The sequence below is a fragment of the Cornus florida genome, unplaced genomic scaffold (assembly GCF_030987335.1).
Source record: "Cornus florida cultivar Cherokee Brave unplaced genomic scaffold, ASM3098733v1 CherokeeBrave_3.0.0_Hap2_Chr10, whole genome shotgun sequence".
NCBI lineage: Eukaryota > Viridiplantae > Streptophyta > Magnoliopsida > Cornales > Cornaceae > Cornus > Cornus florida.
The window spans coordinates 104,702,481-104,715,334 of NW_026775580.1; the positions used below are offsets into that span (position 1 = coordinate 104,702,481).

The 12,854-nt window shown below is 36.6% G+C and overlaps 1 protein-coding gene across 4 annotated transcripts; it reads right to left on the reverse strand.

Annotated features, from left to right (window-relative positions):
* On the reverse strand, positions 1 to 12,639 carry LOC132276652 (beta-amylase 7-like). 4 transcript variants are annotated; one of them, XM_059778184.1, is made up of 12 exons: positions 11,966 to 12,639; positions 10,879 to 11,332; positions 8,558 to 8,839; positions 8,081 to 8,158; positions 7,564 to 7,767; positions 6,486 to 6,680; positions 5,900 to 6,064; positions 4,428 to 4,688; positions 2,030 to 2,257; positions 1,608 to 1,827; positions 1,063 to 1,086; positions 1 to 596 (listed from the first exon to the last, which is right to left on the reverse strand). In XM_059778184.1, the coding sequence occupies exons 2-12, from the start codon at positions 11,308 to 11,310 to the stop codon at positions 568 to 570; spliced, it is 2,118 nt and encodes a 705-aa protein (XP_059634167.1). In that variant the 5' UTR covers positions 11,311 to 11,332; positions 11,966 to 12,639; the 3' UTR covers positions 1 to 567. The 4 variants fall into 4 exon arrangements, with proteins under 4 accessions (XP_059634167.1, XP_059634166.1, XP_059634168.1 ...); XM_059778183.1 differs by having other exon boundaries at positions 10,879 to 11,356; positions 11,966 to 12,638; XM_059778185.1 differs by having other exon boundaries at positions 1,038 to 1,086; positions 10,879 to 11,356; positions 11,966 to 12,638.
* Between the last annotated feature and the right edge of the window lie 215 nt (positions 12,640 to 12,854).

The window sequence follows — 12,854 nt, forward strand, 5'->3', positions numbered from 1 at the left end:
TTTTCATAGGAAAATATTTTCATGTATAAATAGTTTAATTTTGAATCCAAAATGGTCAGTTGTACAAAAGAAATTTCCTAGAACCACATGGGTTATACAACAACTATTAATTCAAAATAATTCCTTCCACTTGGGATGGGGAATGTGAAAAAAATAAAATTTTTGCACAAACAAATACTTGCTACTGCACAAATACACCTATGTTACCTGTAAAATATACCGCCGTCTTCAAATCCGGCCAGTCGGCACCGCCCTACCTACTTTCAGCCACTTTGCAACATGTAGAGCTTAGACAAAAAACTTCCCTTCGTTCATGCTCTCACTGATGAATTAACAATTATTTTTTAAAATGCATCTTCAGATATTCGGCCAGATTAACATGCATGGTATAGTAAGTTAGCAGACACTGCAAAAATCGGTTCTACAGAAAATGGCTGCCTTTCTTTTGCCAATTCATTTGCAAAGGCGTGGTATCCAGAGTTTAGACATATAAGTGATCCTCAACAAGCTTCTTGTGCGGAAGAGTAATGGAATTGGAACACATTGGAAATCCTTTCTTCCTTTGAACTATGACTGGATATCAAGAACTGCTTCCCCTACAATAGAATTGAAACAAGTATTAACTACAACTCCAATTCATTTCAAAACCATTATTATATATATATATATATATATATATATATATATATAATAATATTCAAGAAAATGTATGCTTATAATTATATATATACACGCACATATATTAGTCCCACGTACTCCAATTCATTTCAAAACCATTATTATATACATATATATATACACATTCAGGCGAAGGTATGCTTAGGCATTAGAATTATATATATACACACATATATTAGTCCCATATTTAAAAATCTTGTGGCGTTGAATCAATCTTTTATCAAATCTTTTAAAATGTACAATAGCAGCACGTGAATGCTCCATGGAAATGAAATCACTCCATGGTTGAAATCGGGCAACCATGCTGACTAATATTCTAAATTAAATTTTTTAAATGATGTATGCAAAGGGTTGCAAACCCTCTCTACAGAAAAAGAAGTCCACCCATGATATAATTTTCCCGAGCCCCTGTGCCAAAAACAAAAGCAGGGTGATTGTAAGCTACTTGACTAGTCAACAAGGACTCTGGTTGTTTGGAGTTTTTTTGGCCTCACTTATGACCTAGGCAGGCATCAACTTCAGGATGTAGTGTTCATGTGCATATGATTGCCCCTTAATGGTATTTACTTTTGTTTGCGCATCCCTTAAACATTATGGGCAAGCACTTACCCAGAAGGCATCTGCCCAGTCTCAAGGTGAGGCATATAGAAAGTGACTTATTTGTCCCTCAGCACCTCCTATGTGTGATCTAAAGATCCATGCTAAGTGATTCAGACAGTGTATGCAGATTGCACCATCTATGATAAACAAGTTAAGAAGGCTGCCTTACTATGAAGGGCAAGAAAATCGTGTCCTAGATCTGATCTCAATAATCAAACAGAGGAATCAGTTCTCTGTCACAACAAGATGCCACTGATCATCAAATAATATCAATAGACTACAGTTAGTACCACAATTTTAACATTAAAGTCAAAGATTTTCGAATTTACCGTGCATTCTCTTCACAAATCGTTCAAACTCCATGAAGTTGTGTCTTTCCAAGAGAAGTGGGCTGAGCCTGAGGTAGTTAAAAACAGAAAAATGTCTCCCATCGGGATCATTCAAGGGTTTTGCCTTCTCCAATATACTATTATAGCCTCCCCTGTCATGGCAGGGAAGCACATTTTCACTAGCAACTGGTATGCAAACATCCCATGCAGCATTTAGCACCTGAAAATTATAATTTTAATGCTTCAAAACAAAATCTTCAAGCAAAAATCTGCTATACTATTGCACAATAATCCTCCACATTTACTATTTGAACCAACAAACCAATTTCTCCTAAAGAAGACATGTTCTTCTTAACTAAATGACAAACATGTCAATTAAATATTAGAGTTATCAGAAGATTTCTCCAGTGCTAAATGCTTACTTGCCAAGCTAACCCCTCAGGATCTGCCAGTGCCTCGGAGAAGTCCACATGCTGGTCGATGTGGTCGTAGATGCCCAATTCAGCACATGTGAAGTTAAGGGCAACTCCATGCTTCTTTAACAATGCTATAGTTGAAGCATAACCATCACGATTACACGAGTTGTAAATCCCAGCTGTTAATTCAGCAGCATGACTGGCTGTCTTGTACCACCAGTGGATACCTGATAGCTGCTCAGAAATTAAAATAAGGAAAAGAGATTGGATTGAGCCATAACTAGCAAAAAAGAAAACATAATTTCCAGAATAATCTATAATAAACTATATAGATGAACTTAATGAAAATAAATTACCAAAACTTTCCACTTCTCATACTTGATAAACTAGTCAAGATTTTGTGTGCATTACATGTTAAAATACTAACTTATCTAAGACATATCTGCAAATCAAATTTTCATACATTTAAAATAAATTTGAAGTAATTTATTCTACTATTAGGACCTAGAAAAGGGTCAAGATTAAGAATCAATTGGGTGTGACTAAAGAAGTTGACTATGCATTTAAGCAAAGCCTAGGATAATGAAGAGAGAGAGAGAGAGTTAATAGGAATATGATGAAAAATATAATATATTGGTATCATATAATGGCAAGTCCAATTGGCTAAAAAGGTAATATACAAAGAAGTATTAATTATGTCAATAAGTGTGTATATATATGTGGTTCAATTATGACACGCGGATAGCAAAAAATATAATACGTGGACATCAAAAACTACGTGAAAATCCATTAACTTAACGAATCATCTCTTTGATGACAACGTGTATCACAATAATATGAGAAAATATGATGTATCTCGCTGAAGCACATATGACAATCTTACAGTGCGATGCGGCCACATATCTAAGTAAAATTCTAGCGGAAGCAGCTACTGCGATCCTCCCACCATAACATTCAAGAAGGTTCTCAATTACCATTGTCTCAATACTCAAGTATCTGATACACTTGCTGAGTTGGAGGCCATACTAATGGGCTCCTTGAGCTCAGTGTCTGTAATCACCAACATCATGTTATAATCCAGTAAATGAGATGCGACCCTTCCACAGTCTCTTGTAATGCCAGTTATTAACATTATAATTCTTGAACTTGCATTGTAATTCCAGTGATATACTACTATTGCATTGTGTTGGGATCCCAGTGATTACAAATAAAAAAAACAATATGATTCTTGGCATTATGTTCTAATCCTTGTGGTCATGGTATGTGCGTGACACATTTTGGCCCTAGCAGTCATGCTGTGGGCTATGTGCTATGTTGTGACCCCAAGATTATGATGTGGCCACTGGTTGTCATGTCAATCACACTTGTGATAATTGGGTGTTCTTTAATTAAGGGAATATCAAGGAGTGATCTGAACCACTCACGTTGTATCTTCAACTTAAAATAAGGGGAAAATACACGGGCCGCACTGGACTAGGTTATGGTTTATGAAGGGACACACATGTGGCACTTCCTGCGCATTTCATGAGTGAGTTTGAACTAACTGGGCAATGCTGGTACATCCATTCATTCTCCAAATACAACAGAAACAAGAGAGAATAGGGCAATCGTGGCAAGTATTCTTCTCCCATTTACTACATCTCCAATCCTCTCCTCTCAGTAGCCTGTCTTAAATTTTTTCCATTCAGGACCTCTCCCAAAGGCCCTTTTCACCAAACTGTGGAAGTGATTTTTAATCTGTACAAACAAATTGGTGTCTAAAGGCAGCCCGGGCAGGTGTTAAAATGTCCTTCCTGAACTACTCGTTTAATGCTTGTTTTGGTTTTGCCACTTTGTATTCATCTTTTTGATATATTATCTTCATTCCAAATTTCAATTGCATGATATGGTCGCCCCTGGACCACTAAAATATAAAAATGCTGAATTGGATCCTTTTTCCACGTGTTTTTTTTCCTAGTTTTTCCCACATGTTTTTTATAAAAATCCTTTTCCACTTGTTTTAGTCTAAAAACAAAAACATAAGAAGTGTTTTTCTAACTTGAAAGTCTAATAAATATCAAATAATGCTTTTAGGACCCAAGTGAACCATGATGAAGAAACTCGAATATCTAAGGAAAAAGAATGAGGATACATTTATAGCTTCCATCCATTTCTTCACACATCCTAAGTAGCTGGATAAAAATGAAAAAGAAACAAAACAAAGTTGCTTCATGTGAAACAGATACACCTCCATTTAACATGCATAAAGATATGGAAAAGTAGCTCTTAAAATGATTTCACATCCACATAATTTATTTGACAGTGGAATAAAATAAAAATAGATAATATTGGTCTGTAAGCTAAAACATTTAGCAAAGATCTGATTTCATGAGAAAAAACAACGAAATTTGAAAAGCTGACTCACCTTTGCAGCAATGCAAGTGCCATCAAAAGCTAACTTGGCCAGAGAAAGTACCCTATCTCCATGGTCAACCAAAACCTGGGTGTACCAATTGAGAAAGAACCTGCCATAATAGCCATCATAATCACCTCCACCACAAAAAAATCCAGTGTCCTGTGGCCGGGAATTGTAGGAACCTGCATTATCTGGTACTCGTGCCCAAAAGGAGTGTCCCCTTGCTTCAGCTGCCTTCCTAAGGCTTTTCAACAAATATTGATCATAACACTGCAAACACGTCGAGTTGATGCTCAGGATAAATAAAGGGCAAAAAAGAGAAATGAACAGTTTCAGAAGAAAATGACAAGTGGTAGGTGAAGATTCACAAGAAGATACTGGAGGACTAAATGAACAAAGTGTAAAGCAGTGCCATTATCATTTATAATGCATATGTAAGTTCACATAATTAAAATAAGTGTACTAAAACACCATTTGGGGAAAAAATGGATTGGGACAATCAGGTCATCCAAAACCTCAGTCCATCAAATCAGAAATTGTTTCTACGAACTAGGAAAAAAGAAATTGTTTCTACATATCTGGATTCAAAGTCATCATCAATAGCTCAATTCCAGTATATTATGGAAAGCAGGAGAGATGAGGTGAAGAAAGAAAAAATGAATCATGAGAAGGGATTGCCAACCTAAAAGATTCCAGAAAGAGAGTTTTGGCACCATCTCGACCTCTCAAGCCAATTCTCATGTAACCAAGTGAAGAATTACAATGTGTTCTTTCAGTTCTTAATTTTATTCCAACAATGGCTTTCTAGCAATCAACGACAGTTGCAAAAGGATGGTTACCCCAATTTTAGCGATGACTGAGGTTGGATGGCAATCTCTTTACCTCGCAAGGCGAGATGGAGGAGGAAACTTGCACATCAGATGGAACATTTTCTTAGCACTCGACAAGAATCTTCATAACAACCTGCTCCAGTGATTTCTTGGGGCCATCCCCTTGTTACAAAAGGGGAATAAAACACTGAAAACACAAGGAAAAGAGTAGCAGAGAGCCACTGGCATAACTTCATAAGACCTAACCTACAGGCTTATGGCAATCTCTCTCTCTCTCTTTGAGGTAGAAAACTAGACTCCCAACCCCAGCAGCAAAAATAAAATATAAAAAGAAAGAATGAAAAAGAAAGGAATAATACAAAAAAATAAAAAAATAAAAATCAGAAAGGAAAATGTGAAACTTGAATAGGTTAAAATTGCATAATCGGTGGAGGAACTATAGCAAAAATTTAGAAGGCCATTACCGAGTGCTGGTCCAACCAATGTTGGACATTGAGAGGGATTGACTAGATAATTACCTTTTAAAACAACTTACAGAGAGTAACTTCTCTTATAGTCAAACTTGCATTCTCATGCTTGCCAGCCCAAGTTTTTACTATTTTACCAAGCAAAGACTCGTTGACACTAGAATTAAATTATTCAGTAAATTACCTGGAATTCACCAATGCCTGGATATCTCCAACCATGCTTTATAGGAGTAGATGGGTATCGTAGTTCGCCACAAGGACCTAGTCCAACTTCAATCATGGAGATAAAACCATCCTCAAAGAACTCGTCAAATTCAACCCGAAAGCTTCTCATGTAATCAAAGTAAACCTGCATCAGTTTTGCACTATTTGTTTGAGTTGCCATTAAGGAAAAGCATCAGTATTATGCATCAAAGCAGCTCAGGATACAGCTAATCTGTAGATTTGGCAATCGTCAGCCCAAATGAAAATTCAAAGTTAATTGCAAAAGGCAATAAATAGAAAACATGAGAGGAATATTTTTAAAACTAATTCTTTTAGATATTAAAGGAAAAAAATGGTAGTCAGTCCAAAAATGTAGTTCTACAATGATTAAAAACAAATAAATAAATGAAGAAAGAATCTTTAAAAATAAATAAAGAAAATAAAACATGTCATGGTTGCTTTATCTTTAATATTATATGGACAAAAGGATCATGATGAAGAATAACTTCCATGCTAGTCATACACAAGAATGTTGCATGTATACGAAATATGTCTGAAAGTACTACCTCTACAGCAGTCCGCCCCCTTAGAACACGTTCCTTGTCAATCCCCCATGACAAACATTCAGAGTTACGTCTTCCCTCTCTATCTGTGAAAAATATGTCAGGATTGCTTCGACCAATTTCTGCCACCCAATGAGGCAGCGGAATACAAACATCATCACCGACATTGCCTCCACATTCATGGAAGGACATTACAACCTGTTCCAGGTTTAATTCCAAAAAAAAAAAAAAAATGAAATTAGAACAGATTTCTAAAAGGATTTACTTTACATCAACTAAATTCAATAAAAACCAGTTGTTTTTTCCCTATTTTTTCTGTTTGTTCAATATCAAGCTATGGATGTGCTTACACAAACAATTTTAAAAGATTTTTAATGTCAATGCCATCGCAATTCCCAAAAAAAAAAAACTAATTTAGTAAAATGACACCACCTCAGCTCAACAATGATGAAATTTAGTTAGCCATCACTGTGCATTTATTATTGTAAGATTTAACAAATGCATGTTTCCCTAGCTACATTGCCCCATCAACTATGACTATAGTGAATTATGACTCCCACCAAATAATTTATATTCATCACTTCCCACTCAAACCAGGGCTGTCTCCTCTTACCCTGCAACGATTGCAGCTCACCAAATAGTTATTCTACTCAGAAGTTCTTATCTTTTACATAAGTTCAGATATGATAATCAATCCCATACCATGCAATTTGATTCAAGTCCTAATAAGATTCTCAAATCAGTAGAATTTTGCAATTTGGATCCGATCCCCCAATTGTCACATCATTAAGACTACGAACCTTGTAAGCTAACATAGTATCATATACCAAGGGCTTATAGCTTAGCGGTATCTCCTCAACCTCCCAAAGTCAGAGGTGAGGGTTCAAATCCCCACATGGGCTTTGCCAAGAAAAAACATAGTATCATATCAACATAATTTTTTTTGACAAATATCAAAGTGAAAGTATGGTCTGTAACATTGCATCATACCCCATCCCCCACCCACTGGCGGCAGGGGGTGGGTTAGTGGAAACATTAAATATTAGCACAAGCATAACGACATATCCTATACAAAGCTCACCTGTAACTTGAGCTTGAGCTCACGAACAATCTGAAACAGCCTCCTGTAACCATTCCAATTATACTCCTGTGGGGCATGTGCTTCTACTATACCCCACCAGCAAGCAACCATCACCCCATCAACATTAATCGATTTCAAGACCCTTAGTTGCTTTAGTAGGCCATCTGGGTCAACAAGCTCGCACTTCATGTTTATGACACCCAACTGTCACCCAAAAATTGTAACATTATTGATGTTATAAAATTACTTGAAATTAGCATCTTAAATAACAATTAGAATAGATCCGGAAATGGAAACGCATGTACAAAAAGACTTAACACATAAAACTCAACACTTATAAGGCTAAGTACGGAAAGAGAGTCTTGAGATTGATGCATGCCCACAAAGAATATGGTACACATGAAACAGAAATTGTTGGGCCAGACATGAATCAAACAGCTATCAATATATATGTATGTATAATGAGTGAAGACACAATTAAATAGATATAGAGTATTAGTAAAATAAGAAAACTCACTGGTAGCATTACATAAACTGGAACATATGAAGTGCCGGCAAAATCGCGCTCCGGTAACTTTGTGGTCATGCCAACCACCTTGTAGAAAGGTTCAAAACCATACCACATTAGGAACAATTTAAAAGAATTTCAAATGTATAAACAAGTACACTTGAAGATTAAAGCAAGTAATATAAGAATAAAATTGTGTTCCTAAGATATCGGCATGCCCTGAGCTATCATTATGAATAAAGAATTTATGCATCAGGTTATGTGCAACTTGAAAATCATAGACGCGCAGTCATAGGGGAAGTTATTTGAAATCATAGGCAAATCTATAGAGCTCAGTGTTACAATCCAAAATAGGATATGCAAAACATATAAGGTGAGTTTTGGGCTATAACTGATCATAAAATTGTCTTCTATTGTCCCCAAACTTGAGAAATAATAAAGAGGTTCAAAATTTCAGCTTCTGAAACATTATGGAGCTAATCATACCTGTTTGTTATCAACAGTATCCATGGAGCCCCCAACTAGAGGATGATTCTCTATTCCTTCATCTCCCAAGAAACCTGAAGTCTGAGACCGAGCACTTGAGGATACATCATAAGGGGATGAGGTGGGCACAAAAACACTTTTCATGCTAGCATTATACTCCACAAAACTCTGATGGCCAGAAGAGATTCCTTTCATGGAAGCTGGGGGGGGCTGTTCCAGAGACATATGGGAAGATGATGAAGTCACCACTGTAGTAGACATACCACCGGTAGTTCTTGTATCCTGTAGCAGTAAAAGAGAAGACACTTGGGTATCTTGGAAATTCAATTGAAATAGAAGGTTGTACATGGTGCATGTTGATGTGTGTTGCAATCATTTATGCCATTCTCAGGCTTGCGGATGCTGCATGTGTGTGTGTAAAGAGGAAGAGAGGGAGAGAGAGAGATGTGATTGTGATCTGCAGAACCGAGATGATACTCCTGTTTCCATGCAGTGTGGCAACAGGAACAAAGATCCTTCCCAGCTTCCACATTATGCCAGGTGGATATTTACTCCCTCGCACCCGAAGCTGCATTTGTGTATTAGATCAAAGAATTCGTATCCTCTCTCGTAACTGGAACACCAACAATCTTCCTGAGGATCTAGGAAAAACTAGGAAAATGAATAATGACCAAGGGATGCATCTGATCAGTTATACCATAGCTATTAAAGCCGTTTTGGCATTAACCTGGTGACGAGTCAATGGCTCATACATTCAGCCGTTGAGCTAGTCGCTCAAAAAGCATAACATCATAAAAATGTCATTCTAAATTTAAATAATTACGTAATACAGAAAGAAAATCTAGAAATTAAGAAAAGTTGGTATTTTTCACTAGTAATAGAAATCTAGAAATTAAGAAAAGTTGGTACTGTTTCATTATTAATATTGGTACTGTTGCATTTGTGTAATTTTGAGACTAGCTTACTATTCAACTCAGACAAGTGAGAGGTAGCCCAATGGCTGGTTGTTAGTTGCATTCTTGAGGTCGTTGTATCAAGCTCCAATTATTCCAAGAATTTTGAGTTTTTGTGTTATGAAACCCAAGGCACACTCCAGCTGGTTGTCACAGGTTCTCTCCTTAACCATTCAAATTAAACAACCTAGGTCCTGGTTGCAAGGCCAGAAGTCCAATCATCCAGATTGAGTCATTTTCCATAACACTGAGTTAGACCTAACCTAAGTTAACTCAATAGTGCATTAAATTTTCCAACTTCAGAGGTTCAATTGCACTTAACTATTTGCTTACATGAATAAATAAAATGTCCTTTGATCCTCTTTTTCTCCTTCCATGATGTACTCTATTTCACGTCTTACTTTTATCATCTGTAAGGTCAAGAACTGTTATGATGCTTAGGCACCTATGACATATTAGGGGTGCACACGATCCGGTTCGGTATGGTTCCAGGCTAAATCAAAACCGAACCGATTCCAACGGTTCCTAAAAAATTGGAATCGGAACCGTGAAAGACTGATTCGGTTCGGATCTGAACCACCTTTTTTTTTTTTTTAACCTTTCAAAATAATAACTCATTACCAACCACATGGATTTGGCTTATCAAAGCAAATACAAGTTTATACAACAAATGGGCAATAATAAACCTCTCAACCAAGAAATAAAATATATTGGTAACCTAAAAGAAAATGAGCTATTATTCTGATTTTGTGAAACAAATATGAAATTTAGAAGTAGAAAACCATTTGACAGTAGCCTTATCATTTTGTGTAGTCTAAAACATTTTGTTGTGTACTTGTTTTTAGTTTTATCTTTCTGACATATGTTAATATTATTGTTTATTAATGCTGTAATAAATATGTATATTTAATTTATGGTTCGGTTCTAATGGACCTAGAACCAGAACCGTAAACTAACGGTTCCTTATTTTGGAACCGAAACTGTAAAGTAATGGTTACTTAATTATTTTGGAACCGGAACCGAACCGTAAAAGAACCAAACCGAAGCGAAGGTTTGGTTAGGTTCCAAAGGTTTTTTGTGCACCCCTATGACATACCTAAACGTCTAACGATGTTGGTTTTCAATTTGTTTCAAAGTGAACAATTATGCTCACATCTCTTGAGTGTGAATTATGTCCATAATCTGCCACAACTAGAATATAGAAACAAATAAATGCACCAGAGATTTTGAAATAGTATTATCAATTATGTACAATGTGTTGAAATCTTACTAAATACCAAAAATTTAATGTACAGAAGTATTGCCTAAGTTCATACAATCTGTTGAGATAATATAAAAAATAAAGATTTGCCCCTTAAAGATATGTACCTGTGATCTGGAAGGAAAGGTTGTTCCATCAGGAAGGACAACCCAACCAGCTTCCCTCGCCAGAGCCGCAATCACATCGTTAATATCAGCTCTAACCCTTAAATTATAGTTTCCATGCCTTCGAAGCCCTGCCAAGATCTTTGCAGTTATTGCCCTCCGCTGACGCTCTCTCATCTTTGTTCTCTCTTTTTCTTCCATTGGTCTACACCTTCGAGCCCCTTGGGAAGCTGAATGCTCTTGAAATTGCTGGTGACGTTGAAACAGATTGCTACTACTGGTTGCTGCACTTCCTCCATCAATACTTACCATTGTTGGTGTTGCAATATGCTTATCGTCGTCGTCGTCATCACCGTAGTCTTCTTCTTTCACATCCATCCCCATTTCTTCATCATCTTCTTCACTTGTACCGAATCTCTGTATCTCTGTCGCCATAATTACCCCTTCCCTTCTCTCTCTGTAATGCAGAACTCTTACAACCCTATATATTATGAACTTCTTAAAATTTTCCAAGTAAATGAAAACATGAATGGAAAATTCACTCTAGAGTTCTTTGGTAACAGCATGAACTTCAAAAAATCATATCTCAAATTTAACACATCAAGAACACCCCCCACCCGGCCATCCAACCAACCCCAAAAAAGAACAATTAAAAAAAAATCATTAAAAAGCAAATGTATCACAACTTTAGGCATCATATAGTCAGCATTTCAAAAGTACATTTCTTGCTTTCAAAGGCAAAATTAGCATCAATAAATTAAACATAATCTCAATCGTATTGTTGTAGCTTGAGCAAAATATAGACAAAGAGTTTATTTAGCGAAAAAATATATATAGACAAAGAGTCACTGAAGTAATCTATCTTAGAATCGTTTCAAATCACAATATTGTATCAGCTTAAAGCCTTAAAAACGCATACACACACAAAATCCACCTTTTTTCTTAGTTCTTAGTTCTTAGTTCTTACATCTTTCGGGCAACAATTTTTAAAAAATATGAACCATATCTTACATTAAGCAGACCAGTAAAATCATAAAATATATAGAAAAGAAAAGGAATTTTTGTAGCAAAAAAACTGTTATCCAGTTACCTAGAAGTGTCAGGTTAACAAAGTATAATTTCCGAGTCTTTTACAATCTGAGACAGCGAAATCTTGAAAGTCGCCGTTTTCTCTGCAACTTCCCATGTCCTTTCTTCAGCCAAAGCTCATACATACAAACGTATATATGTGTAGTGTTTTGACGTTCTGCATATGAAGCTTTTGAAGAACGAATCTCAATTTTCTCTTCCGAAACCTAACTCTAAAATTCAATATTTGATGAGAAAGAACAGATCTGTATATGGCGTCGCTTCGCCGAAAGAGAGAATGTTCCGGGGAATATACCGAAGCGGAGTAACCGGAAAGAACCGAATGAAACCGGAAGGAGAGAATGCCGAAGCTCCGGCGAGAGTGGAACGGCGGATAGAGTAGGACAGTGATGGGGTTCAGGGATTACCGGCGAAGAGGGGAGAGAGATCGGAGGCGTGTGCGAGCGTGCGAGGGCTAGGGTTTCTCACGCGTGTGCAGGTTGCATACGTGCCTCAGTTTATGGGTTGGCACGGTTGAGGCGTGTACGGACCGTGAGAGTCACGCGTTTGGCACGTGCCGAAGAGGCAGCCCCGCTGCTCACGTAAAGCTTGGGCCTTGGGGGAAAATGAAACCAAATGTAAATTGAGTCCAAGTTTCGAAAACAGACGACTACTTGGGACACAGGTTTTTTTTTTTTTGCTTACTTTTATATCTTTGTATAAATACTAAATGCAAATCGTTAGAATTTCACATTTCATCTAATGTTATTTTGGGAGCATAAGTTTGTGGCTTGAATTTGAAATTATAAAAATTTTAATTAAATTTTGGATTAATTACGCTTACACTCCTTGAGCTTGAGGTTTGTTGTATTAACAGTCATTAATTGTAACAAAATATCATAAATGCAAAA